The sequence below is a fragment of the Condylura cristata genome, unplaced genomic scaffold (genome assembly GCF_000260355.1).
Source record: "Condylura cristata isolate star-nosed mole 26May11 unplaced genomic scaffold, ConCri1.0 scaffold00001, whole genome shotgun sequence".
NCBI classification, from domain to species: Eukaryota; Metazoa; Chordata; class Mammalia; order Eulipotyphla; family Talpidae; genus Condylura; species Condylura cristata.
In genome coordinates this window covers 67,952,036-67,976,813 of record NW_004567102.1, presented here as the reverse complement: position 1 = coordinate 67,976,813, position 24,778 = coordinate 67,952,036, and the positions used below count along the sequence as shown (strand labels likewise).

The following is a 24,778-nucleotide window of genomic DNA, read 5'->3' as shown; positions in this document are numbered from 1 at the left end:
TGGGCAGGTAGAGTTGCCCCGGAAGGGACAGGCTTGCAGAGGGAGAGGGCTGCAGAGTTGCAGGCAGAAGGCCTATGGAGAGAGCGGCCCCTGCCAGGGGAGGTCAGTGCAGAGAAGTCCCAGCACGGTCACGGGCAGGCAAGGAGGCTGCTGCCCGCAGAGGGAGAGAGTGGGTGGAAAGAAGCACCTGCATAGTTGCAGGTGAGCAGTGGAACACCTGCCCTGTGCTGGTGGAGAGACTGCCCTGAAATAGGCAGCTTCTCCTTGGGAGGGGCTCACTCCTTGTGAGCCTAGGTAGAACTTGAGAGGACTGGAGATTTCCTGATGAACTTCGTCTCCATGTCCTTATCTTTTACCTTTTGGGTCTGAGCTTCAGCCACAGCCCCCAACAGTCTGTCATCTGCTGGGACCTCTTGCAGAGGTCCAAGCATCCCAGACATCCTGGACATTGGGCTTTGGTGCCTGAGGACCTTGATTTTACGGGTGTGTCAATTGCTTCACTAGCCCCTTCTATCTGTCCCTTTGAGGACTCAGTCTTGTGATGCCTCCCCTGCACTCCTTCCTCCATCAGCAATGCTTACTGAACTACCTTGTATTTGTTCTTGGCTAATCGCAATTATATTTGACCATCAAGTGATCCTTGGCCCTCTTTTGTTTGTGGCCTAATTGGACATTGAGAACAGGTTACAAAAATGTTTAACAATTGGCAATGGTTTCCTCATAAAAGTACCTTAGCATAAATCAAGTGTGTAGATTGTCTTTAAACATATGGATAAAACATGAGCAGGATGTATTTCCTCCTGGGACAGTTTGGAACCTGAGAAAGGATTGTTCAGAGGAGGACTTAATGATTTGCTGCTTTCTTTGAGATGCTGACCAGAATGATTGATCATGCTGAAAAAATGAAGATGCTGATTGTTTTTGGTGGATTTCTATGATCAAAACAATTTCTTTGTAACATGTAATCACAAAAGGTTTGGTGTAGCCATGGAAATGAATTGTTAAAGATTTGCTTCAATGCCCATACTAATGCAATCTCACCGCTTGGAAATTGTTTAAATAAAGAACTGCTGACGTTTTCAGCAGGAGATACTTGCACCAGCTAGAGTGTCAGTGTCAGCCACAATCGCTCATTTCAGTGACTCCACCTCATCCTTCGGGAAAAAGACCTCTGGCCCGCCACCTGTCAGAGCTGGACTTTGACATCAGGCATGGTCTCTGACATGATAAGGTAAGAAAACTGCAATTACCATGCCAAGCAGGTAGCAATACTGGAGCATGACTCAGTCTATTTCCTTAGAAGACATGTGTGCTAGGTCTTTTGTGCTTTTGTGCACCAGGGATCGTGCTGGTGATGGAGGGAAGAATACAGGAGAGGCATCACAAGACTGAGTTACGGAAGGGGATGACTGAAAGGGGCAGATGCAGCAGTTGACACAGCCATAAAATCAGGGCACTGTCAGAGACCAGCTCCAACTATTGAGGTGTCTGGAGGCAAGACAGGCAGGACCCTAAGGTGGGAAGGCCTCTAAGGTGGGAAGGCCTCGGCAAGTGGAGATTCCTAAAAAGGGGAGAAAATGAGAAAAAGGGGAAAGGGGAGCGAGGAAGACACGGGAGTCAGATTGGGGTGCAAGTCTTCCTGCTCTGCCTTCAGCAGAGGTTTATTTTATACATTAGGAGCAAGCAGTGGGATGACATCAGCACGAACTGGGCTGAGAGATTACAATCTTTTTTTTTTTAAGAACAGTTTAGGGTCATATTGCCCTTTAGCTGAGATACAACATTCTAAAATCAATCAAAGTTAAAAACAGGTACATGGGTGCACAAAGTTTATGACTAATATTACTATAGTGGAGATCAACTAAGATAGAAGTCCCTTAAACTTTATCTACTACTTAATGGGTTTTTGTTTTTCTACCTGGGAGGCAGAAGAGGAAATTCCTTGCTAATCAAATCTCTGAATAGGAGACATAGGTGAATTTCTTTATCTAAAGACTACATAGTAGAATCCTGAAAGACTAGCCAGAAGACTTTTGTGGATTCCTTTAAGGTGTAGCAGGTAGAAAACTTGACTAGTTTCAAAACAGGCAACCTGGATGAATTTCCACATCTAAAGGCCAAACAACAGGAAGTTTGAGTAATGCTTTAGAAGCTGAATAAAAGGCTAGGTGAGATAATAGAATGATAAGATTTGGGTTTTCCTCCATCCATCTGGCAGTGAGAGAAACTTTACAAAAACAGCCCTTTGCTTTTATTTATCAGTCAATAGTCAAGTCACTTGACTTCAGGGGGATTTTTCACCCCGGTGTAGTGCTTGCTTGTCAGGGTAGGCAGGCCTTATGTGGCTGAGGCAATCCAATTGTAAGCTGAAAGTTGTTCAGAATATTTTGATATTACGGTTATACAAAAAAGGGAGGTCATAACATAAGCTAGCAGTAGAAAGTCTGATTTTTCAAAGCTTTTCCCGATCTACCCGGAATCTGTCAGATGATAGATGTTGCATAGCTTGTGTCAGTGCACCAAAGCCAGGATGCCTGACACCCAGGTAAAGACAAGGACATGGATATGGAGATGAAGATCCCTAGGGAATCTCCCTCCTCTCAGATTCTATTCAAAGTCATCAAACCTGGGCTCACAGGGAGTGAACCCCCTCCAAAGAGAAGCTGTCTATATCTGGACTGTTTCTCTAGCATGGGCAGCCGCTCCACTGCCTACCTGTGCCTATGCAGGTGCTTTTTCCACCCGCTCCCCCTCTGCAAGGCAGCAGCCGCCTGCCTGCCTGCAGCCATGCAGGCCTCTCTCCCTGCAAGCCTGTCCCTTTTGGGGCAGCTCTTCCTGCCCACATGCACCTGACCAAGTGTCTTCTCCTCTCCCATCTCTTTCTAATAAACTTCCTCTTTAAAGATAACTGAGTCTCTGTCTCATGAAGAATCTCGCCCTGTGCCACTGAAAGGGGAGCCCTGGTGAAACCTTTCCCAGAGTGAACCCCAAAACCCCGAACTCAAAAGACAACATCACTGGGAACATAAAGAATGTGCAAGACGATGTCTACTCCCTTCTGTCCTTGTTCCCCTACTCTGCCATATTCCACTTTGCTGAAACAGCACTTGCGACACAGCTCCCTTTGGGGTCTGCTTCCTGAGTAGGCATTGCTGTTGATCAACAAAGTCCAGACGACTACAACAACGACGAGTCCTGTTCCTACTCTGACAGGGAGGTCACATTTCCCTTTTCCTTCTTGAAGATTTGGCTGGAAGAGAATTGAGCAATGAAGAAAGGCTTCTCTCTCTGCACAAGTTCTGTTGGTGACAATATCCCTAATCTTTCTGCATGTACAGAAAGGCCGTTTGGGGGAGTAAAGCAGGATGTAGGTTGCTTTTCAAAGGTCACAGACTGGCTTGAGGGAGTGTTACTGAACGTAGGTTTCAGTTTCCCTCAGCCAATAAAAGGAAACAGAGTTTGAGGAAAAGGAAAGTGGTTTATTGTCGACAAATGAGGAGGGCAGCAGGCTCATGTCCGGAAGACCACTGTCCTGCTCTTTAGCAAGCTACAGGGCTATTGACACAATGCTCAACAAAGAAAGAGGGGAGGTGGGCGAGCGTCTGCAAAGGGGAGGGAGTAAAAGTTAGTGCTGGGATGGAGACCAGTGGGCACCAGCCTTTATTTAACATAAAGACAAACAAAAATGGGGAGTCAGCAAGAGTAATGGGGAGGGGGCAGTGGGCAGCCCAGGGAGGAAGAGGAGTGGAGCCCTTGAGCTTTCTCACTATTTGCTTTTTTTAGGATTTCCTTTCTCTGAGCCTAAACCTGTCAAGAGAAGAGAAGCTGCAAAAAAAAAAGAGAGAAAAGATAAACCCACAGTCAGTTAAGAGCTCTGGGAAAACCAATTCTGTCATAAATTTGTCAAAGGAGGAAGATCCGCAATACTTATTTGAGAGCCCATTTACTGTATCAGGTGCACACTGTTGCCATAATTACAGTGTTTTGAGGTCTAGTTCACTACCTGGGAATCAAACCCAGGTCCCTGGGAAGTGAGCTTTGAATCCTAACCACTGGACCACCAAAATTGTGTGTTTTGTGAAGCTGCAGAAGAGACTTTGATAACTCCCAGGTAAATAAGCAGAAGAAAGCAAACTTTATTTAAAAACGTAAAGAAAAGTTTTATTTAGAGGAAAGAAATGGAATAAGAACAAATCAAAGATTCTCAAGCCCATGGTGCCAGGAAGGAGTGAAGATGCCACAATGGATTCATGGCTAGGGGATACATACACCTTTTACTAATTAACCTAATGTCCCATCAGCCTTTTTGTGATTGGCTCTCTTGATGGTCACACTCCTGGTTCCAGAATTGTCTCTTGCTTTCTCATCTCTTAGAGTATTTTATATATGTGTGTGTGTGTGTGTGTATACATAATACACATAATATATATACATACATAATAATACACATAATATATATATACATGTATACATAATACATATATATACATAATTATTTTAGATTTGTATTTTATTTACGCATACAAAACTGGGGTACAAGCCAGAGGTGCAGGGGCCGTGAGAGGTTTCACCAGAGACAAAGTGGGGAGCAGGACAGGCAGATTGACTAAGTACACTGCTGAGGTGAGCAGCAGGCGGGTCAGGAAAGGTCTGCCAGCCATGTGGGTCAGCTCTGGGGCAGGCGATCCAACTGGCACTGAAGTGACTGCGACCAGCAACATTGCTTAGTGTTGTGTCCCAACCCGTTGAGCCACCAGGGAAGGCCCTAGAGTGTTTTCTTTAGTTGCCCCTGTTGCTCTTAAAGTGTACACCCTCCTTTGTTAGTCCTGGATTTTTCTGCCCTTGTCTCAGAGAGTGTTTTGGTTAGACCCACTTGGCATGTATGGACCTCATCTCCACTGCTGTCTCCTGGGGTATTCTGCCTCTGTTGCCTGACCCCACAGCGGTCTACTTTGTTCTCTCTTGCCTAGGACTCAGTATTAGGGATCACAGACCAGCTGGGCAAGATAGTGGGAGCCTTTGCTGCCCCCCCCCCTTCCAGTGTCTGCTGATGGCATTCTACTGCAAGAATGTTTGTCTAAGGAAGACATACCCTCTACTAGTATAGGCAGATCTACCAAAACACACGGCCCACGAGAGCAGCAGGCAGGACAGGAGAGGTCTGCTGTGCTCTGTGGTTTAGCTGCCTGGCTAGGGATCAAACTCTGACCTCAGGCTGCACTGAGAGGTGGTAGCTTGATAGTGCTGAGACTTTAACAGCTGCACCACCAGGGAGACTCCAAAAGTCTAGGGGCTTTAAAGGGATAAAAGGGAAAATGAGCTCTTGGAGGATGAGGGAGTGATAAGGAAATGGTTTGGGAAAGGAGTCAAAATGTTCACAGATCACTGGATGAGTCACAAAGTAAAAATAGGCAAAAGTTCACTCTGTCAGTCCTTTTAAACAGGCTCTCGTTATAGCTGGGCTCTTGAAATGCTGATGATTTGTGTTAGTCCAAGGGTCCACTTTTGTGTAAAAACAACAGTAAAGCGGTTTCTTCCAACAGTGACTTTCTCCCACCCTCTTTTAATGTGACTTTAGTTATTTACTTTTGCAGTCTAATGATTAAGCCTGCATCTTGTGGTGAGCTTGTGCTGGTGCTGGGATATGTTCCTCACAGCACTCCTTAGCTTTTTCTTTTTGCCTCGGCTGATGCTGCATAATCAGAAGCTCTGGCAAATGTTTCCCTTGAAGGCTGGCTTGTTCTTATGCCCCAAATGCTCTGGCTTGTTTTTGTGCTCCAAATGCTCTGGGTTTACCTCAGAGTGGATGGATTTCTCTTCCAGTAAGGAGCACAAGCAGCAAGTGTTTCTCTTTGTTTTTCAGAGAAAGCAGTGGTGGTCCTTGAGGTAAAAGTCACAAAAGTATGATGGTTTCCTAATCCTGAAGCCTCCACGTGTTTACCTCTCAGGCGTGTCCACACTTTGCCTCCAGCCAGTCGTCAGCAGTTTTGGTGATCACCCCAGTGCCAGTTCCAGGAAGAGGTAAGCTCATGTCGCTCCAATTTACGGTGAGTGGTTGTCATCTGAATTTAATTCTCTGATGTATCTTAGAAAAGTTGTTGTTTTCAGTTGTTCAGCTTTGGTTCCAGTGATGATGGAGAGATGATTTCCAAGCACTTTCTGTGTGGGGCAGGAACCCCAATGGGAGGTTATTATTTCATATTTTTACTTCATAAGATCAAAGAATTAATATTTTTTAAAAATTTGCTATTTGTTTCAGTTTTAGTTTCTATTTGTTTCCTTTTATAATTTGTGATATAACCATTATATCTGTGCATGAATTACAGTAGTTCCCACCACCTCCTCAGCTGTAAGGGACATGTCCCAACACCACCAGGGGATGCATTAAACCCTAAGTAAACTATGGTTTTTCCACCTGAAGACTGTGAGGACAGGATCTGCTCAGAACTCTTTCATTGTACATGGCAGTTGTCTCCCTGGGTATCTTCTCTGTCATTCTTCCTGCGTGCTTGTCTTAACTTCAAATTTCTCCTTTTTTTTTTTTTTAAGATTTATTTATTTATGCGTACAGAATTGGGGTACAGGTCAGAGGTCTGGGGACAGTGAGAGATTTCACCTGAGACAGAGCGGGGAGCAGAATAGGCAACTGACAAGTACACTGCTGAGGGGGACAGTGGGCAGGTCAGGACAGGTCTGCCGCACCATGTGGGTCACCTTCTGGGTGGAGATTGAACTAATGCTCAAGTGGCTTTAGCTTCTTAGTGGTGTGCTTTAACCCACTGCGCCACCAGGGAGGGCCCAAATGTCTCCTTTTTATAAGGATACCATTCCTTGGATTTACTGCCTCCCCTGCTCCAGAATGTTTTCCCCTTAATTAATCGCATATGAGACAATCCGTTTTCAAAAAAAAGGATCACATTCTAAGGTATAGGAGGTTATGACATAAGCATGAATTTTTGGAATTCCATACTTACAGAACTACAACAGATAGCAGAATCTGTAAATAATGTGCAGAACAGTTTACAATGATTAAATTATTATTAGTCTCATTATGTATTTGGGCTTTCTACTTAATTTACTTAACTTAAATTTCTTCAAAATGGGAAATCAGGGCAAGGAAGAACACATAAGCCTTATTCATTTTCTTTGTGTACAACACATTTTCTCCAAATGTAGTGGCGTGGACCAACAAGCAGATATTAAGCCGTATTTCCTGCGGGCCAGAAGAGTCCCTAGCCAGGGTCTCGTTCATGAAGCTTCTGGCCATGGCTGTATTTTTATGAATGGTGGACACAATGCTGATACACCCATCTACTCTCCAGAGATGAGAGACATTACCTTTTTGTGGGTTAAGTCTAGTTTGGGATATTTTGTTATGTCAGTGTTAGGAAACTAACACACACATTTACCTACAAGATCCTCATAGATTCTTGCAAGAAGGGAGGTCATTTGTACCATAATGATACAAAGCCATAAGGTTGTCTTGAAATGAATTCAGGGTAGTAAGTTCTGGAAACCATATGATTATTGTGCTTTCTCTATGTAAATATCAGGACTTGACCTGTTTTTCAGGAATCACTGGATTTCAGCATGATTGCTTCTCAGCTGCAGACTTCTGTGTCAATATTGGTTTTCTGTGTCTTAAAAGTCAGCAGCCTGGACACATTTATTGCCGCTGTCTATGAGCATGCAGTGATTTTGCCTAATTCCACCCTCATCCCTGTGGCCCATGAAGAGGCACTGGCATTAATGAATCAAAATCTCGATCTGTTAGAGGGAGCAATCACATTAGCAGCAAAGAAGGTACCAACTCTCACGTTTGTTGTCTTCTATGTAGAAAAAGAGGAGTCTGGTCTTAGGAGACACTTTAATAGATGCCCCCCTCCTGCAATCATTACAGCAGGAAAGCTCCTTTGGTTCCTAGTAGTGAAGACAAAATTAGAAACTAAGAGCTTGGTTATCATTTAGAAGCAGAAGACCTTTATGGAACTTACTATAAATGCATTATCTTTTTTGTTGCAGAAGGAAGGTAGAAGATAGAAGGGGTAGAGAATAGAGAGAATTGCCGTTCTTAGAGATTAAGGGCAGTGGATACCACCTTTGTGCTTTCATGAGTCTGCAGGTTTTTATGTAAGCTCATGACACCCAGACAATTCAATTTAAGTTGCAAATTACTTCACAGTGTTTATTATATACTTTATACCTCATTCTCACTACAGGATAGACGTTACTGCTAGTAAGTCTTGGCATGACAGTTGGAATGACAGTAAAGTTGAAGTGTGTGGGTTGAAGGAATATGATTTGAGTGTGATATTCATAGACAAGACAAGAGAAATATGAAGTGCGATAGCCATGGATACACACATACTGCAGATATCTATCAATATATGTACTTGTGTGAAAATTTGAAAGGTTATTAAGAATTCTGAGGCTATTTTTCACCCTCGGCCCAGCTGTTTTCTTAAGGGCCCCATCAGTTTTCAGGGTGGCTCTCCCACATGAAGGTCCCAGGTGAGCTCAGGTAGCACCTGTCTACCCTGTACACATCTAGTAAGCAGTAACCAGTACTAGATGTACACATCTAATAACTTTTTAAAAAAAATATCTATTTATTCGTACAGAACTGGGGTACAGGCCAGAGATGCGGAGAGTGAGAGGATTCACCAGAGACAGAGTGGGGAGCAGAACAGGCAGATCAACGAAGCACACTGCTGAGGGGAGCAGCGGGTGGGTCAGGAGAGGTCTGCCATACCATGTGGTCACCTCTGGGGCAGGCGGGGACTGAACTCATGAGGAAGTGGCTTAAGCTTCTTGTGCTGTGCTTTAACCCCCTGCACCACCAGGGAAGGCCCTCATAACTCTTCTGAGTTGCCTCCTCTGAGAAGCAGCAATCATGTTTGCAGGTATGGGAGTAGGGAAGGCTGAAGCAAAGGAGGAAGGGGAACAGAGGATTTGGGTTATCAATCAATCCGACACTCAGAAGAATTGGCCAAAGTTTAGAGAGGGAAGTAATTTCAGGTTTATAGTTAACTTCTGTAAAGAGTGACAAGCCTCTTAATAACCTGGATATCTGTTAATGTCTACAAAAGAATGAAAACATTTTGTTAAGATCATTAGAGCTGGTAAGATCAGAAAATAAAAGTGGTTGGGTAAAGAAAACACATCATAAAAATAAGGGGAACACATTGAGAGGGAGAAAAAAGCCTGAGGAAAAAAGTTCTCAGGTTCCTTGTGGTTCTCTTTTTGATTGCTGGATTACTTGAGAATTTTTTTTGTGTGTGTGCATACAGAACTGGGGTACAGGCCAGAGGCTCAGGGGCGGCAAGAGGCTCCACGAGAGACAGAGTGGGGAACAGAACAGGCAGATCAATGAAGTACACTGCTGAGGGGAGCAGCGGGCGGGTTAGGAGAGGTCTGCCGTGCCACGTGGTCACTTCAGGGGCAGGTGGGAATTGAACTCATGCTAAAGCAGCTGTAGATTCTCAGTGCTGTGCTCTAACCCGCTGAGCCACCAGGGAGGTCCATGGATTACTTGAGAATTTTTTAATTAGGCTACAATTTTAACAGGGTGCACACATTATTGTGACTCCAGAAGATGCTCTTTACGGCTGGAATTTCAGCAGGGAATCTATTTACCCATACTTGGAAGATATTCCAGACCCTCACATGAACTGGATCCCTTGCAACAATCCCAACAGGTAAAAGAAGCACATTATGGAAAAATGCAGTCATGAATATGAACTTACTTCACCTGGGAAGATTGTTCAGAAGTTCATTGTATAAACTCCATGATCAATTGTAACGTTCAAGATAGCTTTATTATTTTTCATATTCTATGCATATACTTAGTAGAAAGGTAAAGAAAAATTATGAAATCAGAAACTGATGCCAGAAGGTTACACAAAAATCCTCAAATTCATTATCGATATACTTCAACTGAGAAAATGAATGTGGTGAGGATCACGGGTGTAGCTGGTTGTTGGGAGAACCAGGTCCAAACTGGTTTTCTGACTCTGAACCAGTGAACAGAAACTTCTTCCCCTGTGTGGACCTGTAATTTAAAAGCTTTATGTCTAAATTGCAGACTATGTCACTTGTAGTTTAGTATGAAAATTTTCCCTTTCTTAATCAGTGAGATAGCTGATGAGTTTAATGTATATGAAATCCCTAAACTTAAGTTGATTGCTGTCTTAGTAGGTAATAGAGCACAACTGTTAGTGGCTTATATCCCTACTAAAAGTTAACCTTGAAATGAGACAAAAGTACCATCAGTACTATTGATAGAAATAAAACAATACCATATATGTTGTGTATCATTCATCGCGTCAATTAACTCACGTCTGCCCAATTGTGCCACTCTTAAATCATCGCACTTCCTTTTTCAAAACTGTCCTAAAAACATCGCCATCCCACACCCACCATCAAAGCACCCAAAGTGTTTTGTCAAGGCCCACTGGCCCTGTCCCCCACTTGTTCTATTCTTTCCTCTGGTAGCTCAGTTCTGCAGTCATAGTTCCAGGGTTAGTTTTGTCAGTTCCTTTGTTTTGTTTCTCTAAGTTCTTCATATGAGTGAAATAATCGAGTGTCTGGTCTTTTTCGTTCTTCCTTGTTTTCATCTGACTATTAGATTTCTCTTCTTTTTATTATTTTAAGATTTGTTTATGTATGCATATGAGAACTGGGGTACAGGCCAGAGGTTCAGGGTGGGGTGAGAGGATTCACCAGAGCCAGAGCGGGGAGCAGTACAGGTGGATCTACTGAAATACACTGCTGAGGGGAGCAGCGGACACATGAGTAGAAGTTTGCTAGGCCGTGTGAGCTGAGTAGAAGTCTGCCAGGCCATGTGAGTCAGCTCCCTGGCTGGGTATTGAACTCACGCTGCAGTGGCTGCGATAGCTTCATAGTGCGGAGACTTAAGCTTCTCTGTCACCAGGGAGGCTCTACAATTAGAGCCTTCTTTTAATAATAAGAAGAGTGATTTATGAGTTCTGAAGTGTGTTACTGGATTTTTTTTCCCAAATGAAACTAGGAAACAAAATGAAAATATGAGGAAACAGAACAGCACAAAAATATGTGTTCAATTTAAATTTAAATATGTGTTCAATGTGTTTGGAATATTTCTATGGACATCAAATACCTCACTGCTAATCCTTGGAAACAAATAAACAAACAAAACAAAACAAAACAAAACAAATAGGACAAGCAGTTGTCTGACCTACTTTTGGACACTCCTCTCTGTGGATGCACAGAAGTCCTCATGTAAGGGATATCATTTAATATAAGAGTGTTGGCACAAATGATCAGGCTTATAGCTTAAACAGTCAGTCAGTACAGGTTAAAAAAATACTTGTATTCACCAGCTTTTATAAAATAGCATTGGAATATTTGTTTATATTATTATTTCAGGGTTCTGTGTGCATGCATGGTTTCTTCAATACAGTTAGGCGACAGCACACTAGCTTACCTTCGTAGCTCCTACAAGTTCCACTTGGACAACTGTTTGGAACGTTCTTCTTCCAGAAGTTGGCCCAACAAATTTGCTGAATACTTAAAGTGCATCTATTTTATTTTGTGACAGTTTTCTCTAATCATTGAGTTCTGTTATATTTAGAGACGGAACCCTTCAAAACAGCCTTAGAACTTTCCTTTAAATTCTTTTGTTTTACCTCCTCTGTTCCCAGTAGCCTCTTCACACACTGAGGACAAAGAAAAGTATTATTTTATAAAAGCTGGTGAATACGACAAGTATTTTTTTAACCTGTACTGATTGACTGTTTAAGCTATAAGCCTGGGTTAAGTGGCAGGTGGGTTTTGGGTTCACATAGATAAGATGTGTTTTTTTTTTTTTTTTTTTTGCTGGAAATCATGAATGAATATCTATATAAAAAAAGTTTATAGCTATAGAAAATGCATTTTAGAATTCTAAATCTGGACAGTTAATATAGATTGCTTTCTATATTAATTTTTGAAATTTGGAAATTTTTTGGGCATAGAAAACAGCCTATATTAGAATATGTAATGATATATTAATATATTTCTAATAACGATATGCTAGAAACTTTCAAGAATGACAGAGACAAGGTGAAAATATCTAGCTAGTATTATTTTACAAAGCCAGAACATCAGACTTCTATTTTGTGTATCAGTTTTACCAAGTCAGGTGATTTGAAAATATTTGGGGTCATTATGTCTAAAGTGGTTCAATGTATTGTGTTTATATTTGTGTACTTTAGATTTTTACTGAAACAAATGAGGATAAAAAGTGATTGGCTTGTCACTCTTTGCATAAATACATTAAAACACTAATATTTTAAATGTGGTTTCTCATCCTTCCTGGAGGTTTTCAAGAATATGTTTTGTGAGTCATTGTTATGGTTTCATAATTAATTGTACAAATATATAAAAGTAAGTCAGGATTTATTACACAAGGAAAGTGTTCATAGTTTGCCAGCAGATGGCACCAAATTTCTATTCATTCAATAGCTTCTTCAGCTATTTTGGATTAGCTACTGCTAACCATTTATTTCAGGAAAGTGCTAAGAGAGAATACGGGTGTATGTCTCACTTTTCAAAATTGCATTTTGATTGTTTATTGAAACAATGTAATAGGATAATAAAGAATTACAAACAAGTGTCCCAGTTTTTTATCTTTACGTCCTGACTGGCACCACCTACCCCAAACCTTGATGCCTTGATTCTGAACTATTACAACTTCCTAATGATTCTCCAATTTAGTCACTCACCATTCACGTATATTCTACAGGCCAATGCCATGTTAACTTAAATAAAGAAAATTCAGATAATGCATTTTCACAAACCCATTGATGGCATGTGTTTGTTAAATTGGGACCAATGTTGGTTTATTTTTTCCCTTTGAATGGGCTATACTTTGCTATTTATTTGTATGTCTTTTGATTTTTCTTTATTGATAAAGAGACATTTCAATCATGGAAAGTGATAATTCTGGAAATTAAATTTTCCCCCTACCCTAAGGGTTGCTGTTTTTTGTTTGTTTGTTTATTTTGTATTTGATTTTATAGTCGGTTTCTGTGCTGGAGGTGAACTTGAGTTCAAAATTTAAGTTTTTCTCGGGTTATTTATTTATTTTTTGGTGGGGGAAATGTTTACCTCTACCTTTTCTGAATGAGTGGTGACTTTTAAAATCCCCCTGTATTTGTGATTGCTTTTATAAATTCTAGTCCTTAAATAATTGGTTCTAAAAAAAAAAGGAAAAGAGAAAACTGAAGTAGGAAAAAAGGAAGCTCTTGCTCTTTCAATCCCCTGGAATCAGTTCAGTCAGAGGAGGGACATAGAACAGCAGTGTGTGTATGTGTGTGTGTGTATGTGTGTGTGTGTTGTGTGTGTGTATGCGACAGGGGCTGCCCACCTCTGGTCTGCACCTCTACGATCACAAGAAGTAATCAGCAGCCAGCACACAGTTTCCTGATACTTAGAGTACAGGGTCTTCATTGCCTTCTATACCCCACAAGCCGCTTCCAACGTCTTTTCAGAAATGCATGACTGCTTGTCATGGGACTGGGGTGGGGTGGGGTACAGGCTGCCACTTGAGTGTTACCATCTGAAATTAACTTCAATTTACCTTCTAAGCCTCCCTTCACCCATACTGCCCATCCCAGCTTCAAATTTTGGAAGTATTACAGAGTCCCACAATTTATCCTAGACAGATTCTGTCATGCGATGATGTCGGTAGAGGGATGGCAGTACCTCAGACCTCTCCTGTCCATCAGCAGTGTGTTTCAGTCCATCTGCCTGTTCTCTCCCTACTCTATCTCTGGAAGCCTCTCACCCCGTACCCCCTACACCTCAGACCTACACCCCAGTTCTTGTATGAATAAATAAATCTTAAAAAAAAAAAGAAATTAAAAGGGTTCTGGGAAGATTGTGGAACAGCCATCCCTCTACTGACATCACTGCACTGACAGAATCTGTCTACACTAAATTTTGGAACTGGCTGGGGATAGCTTGATAGTGCTGTGTCTTTGACCCCTGTACCACCAGGGAGGCCCCCCTAAATCCTTCCACTTTCAACTACTTTCTTTCATTCAAAATAATTTTGTGATAAATTTTTTCCTGTCAGCATGGATTCAATGAACAGAAGATTTGTATCTTTGCTCCATAATGTGTATGTCACAGACTTCCTAAGATGAATATATAAATGAATATATAATTGTAGATGGTGATAAATGCTAGACACTAAAAAATGTATGGCTTGTCATCCTGTGCAAGAGAAGTGATACACTAATTTTCCATAACTTTGTGCTTCCTCTAAACCCTTATTATCGTCATCCTTTCCTATTTACTGTTATTTAGAATTTATTTTTGTGTACATCAAATAAATAATAGTTTCAGGCATCTATCATTCTGAATTTTCTCAGAAACTAAATTTGATATGTCTTTTTTCTTTTCCAATGAAAATATCAGGTTTGGCTACACTCCGGTGCAAGAAAGACTAAGCTGCCTGGCCAGGGACAATTCCATCTATGTCGTGGCAAACATTGGGGACAAGAAGCCGTGCAATGCCAGTGACCGGCAGTGCCCCCCTGACGGCCGTTACCAATACAACACTGACGTGGTGTTTGATTCTGAGGGCAGGCTGGTGGCGCGCTACCATAAGGTGAGAATAAATCTACCAAGCATTCATTTACTGAATGCTTAACAAAATAAAGTGAACAAGATGGAAAATAATCACTGTTATCGATAATAATACGTACACTTTAAGGACAGAGGAGAGAAAAAGCATGGAAAATAATGAGAGTGGAAGGTACCTGGACCCAAGCCAAGGGTTTTCCTGTGCACGAAGGAACAGGAGCTGGTTGTTGGGATTGCATGAGTGTTGGCAGGAGCCTCCTGAATTGAAATATATTGTTTCCCTTTGAACTTTGTCTTAAAAAAAAAAAAAAAAGATTTACCCTATTTATTCATGCATATAAGAGCTGGTATGCAGGCCAGAGGTGTGGGGGGATGAGAGGATTTCTAGAGACAGAGTGGGGAGCAGAACAGGCAGATCTACTGAAATACACTGCTGAAGGGGGCAACAGGCAAGATAAGAAAGGTCTGCTGCGCCATGTGGGTCAGCTCCCGGCTGGGATAGAACACATGCTGCCGAAGAATAGTGATAATTTGATTGTGCTGAGACCTTAACCCCTGTGCCACCAGGAAGGCCCCCAGATAGATTTAGTCTTGAAGGGAAAGAAGCAAAAAAAAATTCTTTGTTCACAGAAAACAGTTCAGTGTCCTTGGTAAATACTTATAGAAATGATCTATTTCATTCTATGACTTAGAAAATTATAAGGAAACCCCTTGTGTACATCTCTAAAAACAGAGCTTGAACCCAGGGCTCCCATCAACTGTAGTAATCTATTATTCTCAAACATTCTACTCTTTCTCTGTGAAGAGAGTGGTCATAGATGAAAGCAGTTCTGTCACAGATACGGTTTTGCACTTTTTAAGGTAGTCATATCCTGGCCATCTTCCTGAAAGAGACTCTCCCCACCCCCTTCATCTTTTGTTTATTGCAGCAAAACCTCTTCTTGGGGGAAGACCAGTTCAATGCACCCAAAGAGACTGAGGTGGTGACTTTTAACACTACCTTTGGAAAGTTTGGCATTTTTACATGCTTCGATATCCTCTTCCACGATCCTGCTGTCACCTTGGTGAAGGATTTCCATGTGGACACCATTCTCTTCCCCACAGCTTGGATGAATGTTCTGCCACATTTATCTGCTATTGAGTTTCATTCAGCATGGGCAATGGGCATGGGCGTCAATTTCTTGGCATCCAACTTACACTACCCCTCAAAGAAAATGACAGGTAATTCTAAGTTTTAGCATTTACAGCCTTGATAGAAGGAAAAAAAAAACAAAAAATAGTATTTTATTCTAGCTAATATATATTCCTCAATACAGTGAATTTCAACACAATATTCCACATTTTCATGTGCTATTGAATTAATCTTAACAGTTTTCTGATTTATTTCATTTTATTTCATTTGAATGTATAATTTTTTCCCCTTTCTTTCAAAAATCACTACTTATATGCAACTCTTTTCTTGGTTTCTACTGAATTTCCTCTCACCTGTATTTATGAGCATCTATTACAATAATTAATGAAATATAATATTTAAAAGGAGTAAGATGTTAATATAATTTTAAAACAACAATAATAATTTTGCCATTCTTTTCACTTCTGTTTCCATTGCTCTTTCCATTTCTCAATTCCAGGAAGTGGCATCTATGCCCCAGATTCTCCCAGAGCATTTCATTATGACATGAAGACAAAGGAGGGAAAACTCCTCTTGTCGCAAATGGATTCTCATCCTCGCCAGCCAGTAATGGTGAATTGGGCATCTTATGCCAATGGTGTAAAAGCTCTGTCAAAGGGAAATGAGGAATTTAAGGGCGTTATCTTTTATGATGTATTCACCTTCTTGGAGCTCAGAGGAGTCACAGGAAACTACACAGTTTGTCAGAAAGATCTCTGCTGTCACCTAACCTACAAGATGTCTGAAAAGAGACCAGATGAAGTTTATGTCCTAGGGGCATTTGATGGACTGCATATTGTAGAAGGAAGCTATTATTTGCAGGTAAAACTTATTCTCATGGCAGGGAAGTTGCCAGATCAAATACAGGATGCTCAGTTAAATTTGAATTTCAGATAACCAATAATATTTTAAAATTATAAAACTCATTATATTTTGGAAGGATGTATGTCTACTAAAATTTGCAATTCAAATTTAACAGAATCCTGTGTTTTTAGCTATAGAAATTTGCAATTTTGCACGTCTGCTCAGTTCTAGAGTGAAAAAAGAACATTTACTTGTATTATCAGAGATTAAAATTATTTAATCAAATCAGATCATTCTAATGACAACTTCTGATATTTCCTGCCTGAAAAAAATTCATAGTCGTGCCTGAAAAAAATTTGCCATATGTGTTCACTAGTGCCTAACTTGTTTTAGAAAGAGTTTGTTTGGCTCTAAGTATGCCCAGGAGACACATGCAGTTGACCTTGACCTGCGAAATGTGCATGAGATAGTATATTGCTGCCAAGATTCAAACATGTCCCGGGTCTAAACACGAAAGGAGACTCTACTACTGCCCGCTGAGATGGAGTCCCTAAGAACAAGCAGTCTCCTGGTTCCTCTCTCTCTCCTCTTCTTTTCCTTGATTTGACTCCCACCCTGTCTCTCCTGGATGATTGCATTATCCTAAGTGGGCATCCTGATGTCACTTTCAACCCCTTCCAGTTCACTTCCCACACAAACATGACAAGCATTGCTAAAAGCTACTTAAGTAATATTTTATTTATATATATTTTATACCATTCTTCATTTTTTTACAGTGTATACTTTCTTCTTTCAGGTGTAGTCCCTGTAAAATCCAATTCACCTGTGCACCATCATCATAGTCCCTTGTGCTCTTCCCGCCTGTTTTCCCTCCTCCTCCCTAACAGCCACTTTTGATTATTATTATTATATCACTCTTTTACTTAAAATCCCTCACTGTCTTCTAATTGGCAAATCAAATTTCATAATCATAGATGACTGTAGAATCTATGAGGCCCCTTTATACAGTCCATCCTCTTATCTCACTGCTGCTGGCACGCCCTTGGGTTCCTGTAATAGTGAGATTCCCCACCTCCACGGAGCCCATCTGCAGGGCCTCTGGGTGTTTGCACAGGTTGTTTCCTGACTGGTGATGGCTCTCCCTACCATCATTTCAAGCCCGGTTCAGGGGTCAGCTGTTGTCTTCAACTTGGCGGCTGCCGTATAGCACCCCTCCCAGCTCCCCAACTGGGTGAGGTGCTTCTCCTGTGTACAGCCTATGCTTAACTTTATCAAAGGTAAATTATATGAAATTGTGTGCATCCTGAAAGTCCTGTGAGGGCTGAAATCACTCACTGAGTAACTGTTTGTTATATGATAAGCTCTCCACCAAACATTTATCTAGTGACTTTTATACGTCAGATATATTTTTGGTACTAATGATAGGAAGATGAAAAAGTATAGCTCCACCTTTTGAGGACTTTAGTGGGGGAGAAAGACTCTGAAACAGGTACTTTAGTAGAGGTCGTCTGTGATGCAGCGTTGTGTGCCAGTTTTGTTGTAGGAGTAATAAGGAGATATACTTGGCCAAATTTGGGGTTCTAAAAAAGTTTATGGAGACATCATTTATGATCTTTTGCTATTATTCAGGTGAGAAAGAACGGCAGGGAATTCTAGGTGGGGTGGAAAGCATGGTGGGATGGGTGTGGGTGGTGAAAGAGCAAGGTATGCAGGAGAGAGCAAATGTTAGTGCTACTGAGGAACACGCCTTGGCTGCAAGGACTGGTGGAAGATGAGGCTGGAGGAAGGATTATGTACTACAGGATCTTTTTTAAAAAAAGAAATGAGTTAATACTGGTTTACAATGTTGTATATGACTTAGAGTTAAAAGTACACACCCTTTGTGGTGCGGTAACATACTGTGGGATCTGATTGTCATTCTGGAGTTAAACTTCATTCTGCTTATGGTGGTGCTCATCTCTGGGAAAGTGCTCAGCAAGGAAAAGATGTCATCAGATCTGCCTTTGTGTAGATCATGCTGGCTGCATTGGAGGTGATGGAAATAGGGACAAAAAGTTGAGTTTTATTATTGCAGTAGTTCTAGTAGGACTTGGGCCAAGATTATGTTGTTAAAAATAGAAGCATGGAAGGGCCTCCCTGGTGGTGCTGGGACCAAAGTCTCACTGCTGTCACACTATCACCAGCCACTGAAACCTAAGTTCTATCCCTGGCCAAGGAGCTAAACCACATGGCGTAGCAGACCTCTCCTGTCTCGCCCACTGTTACCCTCAGCAGTGGATTTCAGTAGATTTTCCTGTTCTCCTTCTATTCAGTTTCTGGTGAATCCTCTCACCCCCACCCTACCTCTCGCCTACATCCCAGTTCTTGTTTGCATAAATAAGTTTTTAAAATCTTAAAAAAAATAAAAGCAGGGTATGAAGTCAAGAAATATTTTAAAAACTGAGCATAGTAGCTAATTTGCAAAAAAAAAAAAATTAAAAAATAGGACATCAGAATGAAGACTTTATGTTGCAAACCCACTGAGGGCTGCGCTGGCAGCCTGAAGATAGGAGAAGGTAGGAGACTCAGAGAGGCAAAAGAAACTGCAGCAGGAGCCTGGGGTCTGAAGTCTCAAGTCTGTTTATTAGGACTGCCCATGGTTATATATAAGGTCCGTAGGTGCAGGGAAAAACAGGAAATGTGCCAAACGCAGGGGTTGGGGTGCATATTTGTATCAGACCTAGGGGCTTCTTGTAGCTTCTGCTTGATACAAAGTAGTGGGCTGTAGCTATTTGCAGGACAGAGTGCACTGTGCTCTGCTGGCTTGTTTGCTGGCCTTACTGGGGAGTGTGCTCACCCATGCACAACAGTAGCCAGGGCGGACAGGTGCACTTGAGGTCCTGCAGAGTAAGCCACAGCTTTAGAATATGCCAGGCTTTTGGCAAGAGTGACTTGAATGTAGTGTCCTGGCCAGATCAGAGTTTGAGGGTCAGAGCTGACTGGGTGACAGTGGTGAGAGCACATCCAGGTCAGGTTTGGATGTGCTGGTTTGGAAGTTTACTTATGGGCTATTCACTGGAATCATATGATAGTCTATTGCTTGAATGGGTGATACTTTAGGGGGCTACTAGTCTCAGAAATGCTGCTTTGAGAATAGTAGAATACAGGTGGTGGTTACATCCACAAGAGTGAATGAAGCTGACAGGGACTATAAAAATGGAAAAGAACAGGGCCAGAGGGGGAAATTTTGGAGTTTCAGTGTTTGGGCTGGACATGGACATAGGAACAAAAACTTGCAAATATGATTGAGAAATAAAAGAGAATTTTAAAAGAGAACTCTCATAGATGCCTGGACAGCTGTTATTGGCATGGGTGAATATAATACTGTGGCATTTCCGGGGCTCACAATGATAGAGTTTTTGAGTACAGTGGGTTGAAAAGTCAAAGGGAGATGAGATGAAATAGTAAGTGAATATTTGTTCTTCAAAAATCTTATCTGAAACAAAAAGAAAAAAGAGAGAGAGACCCATGGAAGAAATTTTTGTTTTTCTAAAATATAAGAGAGAGCCATGGTTAGCTTTATAAGCTAATGGCAATGAACAACAAAAGAGTAAAATGGAAATATAAGAGGATCAGTGCTCTTAATTAGTGATCTCAGGTGCTGGAGGAAAGGGGGAAGTGGTGTCAGGAACACAGGGAGAAATGTCCATCAACTGAAAATCAACTAAAAAAAAATGATGCTGTAGAAGAATCTTTCCATATAATTATTAGGTGGTGTATCAACCTATAATCATTATATGAATGCACATAATGTATATGCACTATATTTCCATATTATTTTTAAAAATTAAACCGGTTGTGATATATTTTTATTTTTCATAATTTGTTTATGCTACAGAAGTTGGTTACTGGCAACTTTTTCTTAACTGGTTCTCCTGCTTTCCCACCTTCAATCTTGTCTTATCTCTCTCCCTATTGATGAGAATTATGGTAGACCCTTCTTTAGAGTGGAGAAACCTGCTGTTATTATTGGTCAGCGATCCTTTATCTACAGCACTGGAGTAGAAATGTTTTGGAATTTGCAATGCTTAATCTAGAAATTTTCTTTATATGTGGAAATCCTGTAGGATTATCCAAAATGGATTGAAAGTTCTTAACATGTGGGTGGTAGCTTGCCAAAGTGGAGCGACATAGTTAGCCTTTGGTTAGTGGAAATCTCTGAGTTATATATCTTTAGAGATTTCCTCTTGGGATAGTCAGTTTTCCCAGGCTTCAAAAGTCTTCTCATTCCCTTCCTTGGTAGGGTTGCCTAATTTAGCAAACAAAAATACAAATGCCCAGACAAATCAAAGTTGTTTAAAATATAAGTATATCCTATGCTGTATTTAGGATGTGCTTATACCAAAAATCATTCATGTTTATCTGAACTTCAGATACAACTGGACTCCTGTCTTATATTTTATCTGACAATCCCATTCTTGAAGGATAAATGCCTTGCTTATAGCTTTTAGAGAGTCAAGTGGGAAAATACTTAAAAGCTCTCACCACTTTTCCTTTCTTTAGTATAAAGACATTTACTATACATTTATGCCTAGCTTTTTAGATACTTACACTTCAAGGATGAAAACTTGTGAATATTTTGGACAGGGTTGATTCTTGGCTTTTCCCACAGCCAGTCAAGATGTGGCTTCCTTAGAACTGCTAAATCACTACTTTTATATCAACACCCAGTTCCTAAAATTAGTCTGTGTCTATCCTCCTGTTGGATAAAACACATCAGTTTAAATTTCTTTTTGATTCCACATGTGAGATCATACAGTATTTGTTTTCCTTTGTCTTATTATGCTCATATCTCTTGGCAAAATGCCCTCAAGGCCCATCCATGCTGTTACACTGTCAAGATTTCCTCTTTTTTTAATGACTAAAAGATACTCCATTGTGTGTGTATATATATATATATATTTTTTTTTTAAAAGATTTCACTGTATCTTTAAAAAATAGTGTTGGTTTAATGAGATTTCAAGGGCATAAAATAGAAAATGGTTCATTCACTCTCTAATTTTACCTACTAAAAACTATTTTGTTCATATCCTAACATACTCACTCTAAAGTATTTGCCTTCCAACTGCCAAAAATTGAAGCAGGAGACCAGTCAAAGGCTATAGAATTATTCAGGCAATAAATGAAAGTGGCATGAAATTAGCTCAGAAGATGGAGTATTTATGAAGGTCAATGAATATGAATCTTCCCTTGGAGATTTTACCTGGGAAGGTGACTGGCATGCCTAGATTTTACACCAGCTAGCTCTGTGTATGTGGTACAGTATGCTGTAGCTATGCATTCCATGACAACTGTTTCTGTCCTTGCTCAGGTTGGAGGACAAGAATAGAAAAGTTGGAAGGGAGGAGCCACAGACCAGACACAGAGCTCACACAATGCTGGGAGCTGGAGGTGGGGGTAGAAGGGATTAACATAACCATTAACCCAGCTATAGGAACTAAGGCACAACCCAGACAAAGTGTCTGGACTGCCGTTAGAGTGTCATATCTTTACTTTACCTGAGTAAAGATATGGAGGTTGAAGGCTATTGTAGACTCTTCAGTCCCTTTCAAATTCTACAGTTATCCAAACTCAGCAATAAACAAACCACTCCAGGAAGGGACGAGCCCCTCCCAAAGAGAAGACAATATCAGTGCAATTTCTGCATTGGCAATGGCAGTCCTTCCACCCACCTTTGAGGTGCTTCTTCCCCCCCCCCCTTTTCCTTTGGGTGAGTAGGTGTGGCCACCCTCCTGCCCACTTGTGCCTATGCAAGTGTCCTTTTCCTTCTTTCCTTTTCATAAGAAATCTGCGTTTTTGGATATAATGAAACCCTCTGTGTGGTGGAGGATCTTGCCTGGGAAATTCACCAGTGTTGCTGAAAGGGGAGCTCTGGTGAAACTTTTCCCTAAGTGAACCCAAGGACCCCACTCTCAAACTTAACATCTCCAAAAAAATGACTTCACTCAGATACAATGCCTGTGATCACAGAGTTTGCCTCCAGATCAACTCTCGTGTTCTTTGCAACTTCAATATTTGTTCATTGTGTAAAACTGGTAGCAAGAGTGTCTAAATTAAATTTAAAAAGTGGACATTCTTGATTATTAAAATCATTGCGAACTAGAGACAATGAGGGTATTGTTCATCACTCTAGACTAATAATCTGATTCTTTATATGGTTTAATCTGTTTGACAATGAATTGCAGACAATATTAGGGTCTGAAGTCCTTCATTTTTATGGCTGGTTGCATTAGCTATTCAACAACTGGATTAATCTAAAGAGGAAGTAACATGATATGAAACAAAGGACCATAGTCATTTTTTTCTCGATCAGGGGAGTGTTTCAGTTGGCTTTTTTGGAACTTACTGACTTGCATTTACTTTCCTAGGTTTGCACTCTGTTAAAGTGTAAATCAACAAACTTAGATTCTTGCGGTCACTCAGTCGAAAGTGCTTCCACCAGGTTTGACATGTTCTCCCTCAGTGGGACTTTTGCGACCCCGTATGTCTTCCCTGAAGTGTTGCTGAGTGAAGTCCAGCTTGCACCTGGAGAATTCCAGGTAAGTATCTCTGCTTAACTTGCTAACTGACTTCAAATATGAGGAAGCACTGCTTGAGTGCTGGCAAATACACAGAATTCATCGGATGGATGTTCTTGTCCTCAGAGACCAGGGGACACTGAGCAGCCTGAATTTCTTATCAGGAAATTCTTTATGTGGTATAGTGCATCTTTGAGTATAAAGAAAGGTATCTTATTGTGGTGATTACAGGGCAGATGGGGGGCCGTTTTAGGTCTGTTGAATTGGGAAGAAGACTCAATAAGAGTTACAGGACCTTTCTCACCAGCAGAAGTCCTCTGGCGTTCCTGATTTGAGATGACCTTGGGAAAGTCAGAATGGCTCTTGGTGTGGGTGAAGACACTGTGTGGCTATAGAAAAAGAAAGAGGAGTAGGAGCAAAGGGAGAGAGAATTTGACATCGTGAGAGAAGCAAGAAAGCAAAAAAAAAATTTTTTTTAAATGACTACAAATTCTCCTTACTACATCAACATTCCTCCACTGCATTTTCCTTCTAGTTTTGCTTTCACCCTTTTTTTCTGACAAAGAGCTTCTGTGGGGGAGTTGGGGGGCAATGGACAGATCAGAAGTTTGTGGTAAGTGCTAGAAACTTGGCTCAGAGCCCCTTAAATAATCTCTTCTGACTACTTGGAAGTGCTGTTATCCTGTCTGAGAAAATTAGGTTTCTTTCTTATATACTTTCCAATTTGCTGTGTTGAACTTGTTAACTCATAGGATGCTTCTTCAGATAAGTGAATTATGAGATACTGATTACAGGTTTTTAAAAAATGTCTGTCATTTCAAATATTCTGGATAGAACAGAATCTGGTCATTTTTTTTTTTTTTTAGTTTATCATCCAGTTGTACAGAATTTTAAATGTTTTGTGGAGTTGTGTAACTTACAGGTAGACTCAGTCAACTTCTCTGTTTCAATTAGGTATCAAGTGATGGATGCTTGTTTAGTCTGAAGCCACCATCTGGACCGGTCTTGACAGTAACTCTGTTTGGGAGGTTGTATGAGAAGGATCAGGAATCAAAAGCTTCACTAGACTTAAGGATACAAGAACTAATAGTAATATTCATAGCTTTAATGACTATTGTGTATTAATTGAGTTAATAGAAAGTTTTTCTTTCGTAACAAATGATGGATAACAATAGAAAAGTGGAACTGGACTTTTGCTAATAGTGGTCATGGGCTCTTGTATATGAATTACTGAAGTACGTTTCTCTATTTACACATACATTCACTCACTCACTCACCCTCACTCACACACAAATTGCAAACAATACAAACCCAAAAAATAGTGACAAAGTTTTGAAAGGTAAAATCTGAAAAATGAGTATAACAATTGTGCCTACCTTTTAGGAGATTTTTAGGTGAGAATTAAATAAGCAAATACATTTAAATTGCTTAGACATGTTCCTGGCTCATGGAATGGCTGTGTGTGTGTGTGTGAATGTACACAGTCACAGGAAAACAGCAAGAGCTTTTTATCAACATTAACATCTATCTAGCCATCAATGCCTTCTAGAAACTGACTATCTGCCAAAATAAATAAGTCCCACCTGTTAATATGATGGTAAATTAACTGATGAGGTATTAATATTTGGGTAATGGG

General features: G+C 40.8%; 1 protein-coding gene across 1 annotated transcript; it reads left to right on the top strand.

The window, feature by feature from the left end:
- The first annotated feature begins 7,590 nt into the window (after positions 1-7,590).
- VNN1 (vanin 1) lies at positions 7,591-24,267 on the top strand. The gene is made up of 7 exons (XM_004673859.2): positions 7,591-7,803; positions 9,568-9,698; positions 14,443-14,635; positions 15,540-15,831; positions 16,242-16,603; positions 22,993-23,163; positions 24,097-24,267. Exons 1-7 carry the CDS (start codon positions 7,591-7,593, stop codon positions 24,265-24,267), a joined length of 1,533 nt encoding a protein of 510 aa, XP_004673916.2.
- The last annotated feature ends 511 nt before the right edge of the window (positions 24,268-24,778 follow it).

Bases quoted from the DNA above. Each gene is read 5' to 3' on its own strand.
- VNN1 (XM_004673859.2), top strand. From the start codon at position 7,591: ATGATTGCTTCTCAGCTGCAGACTTCTGTGTCAATATTGGTTTTCTGT. The intron at 7,804-9,567 runs GTACCAACTCTC...CAATTTTAACAG, and splicing joins TCACATTAGCAGCAAAGAAG to GGTGCACACATTATTGTGAC. The intron at 14,636-15,539 runs GTGAGAATAAAT...TGTTTATTGCAG, and splicing joins TGGTGGCGCGCTACCATAAG to CAAAACCTCTTCTTGGGGGA.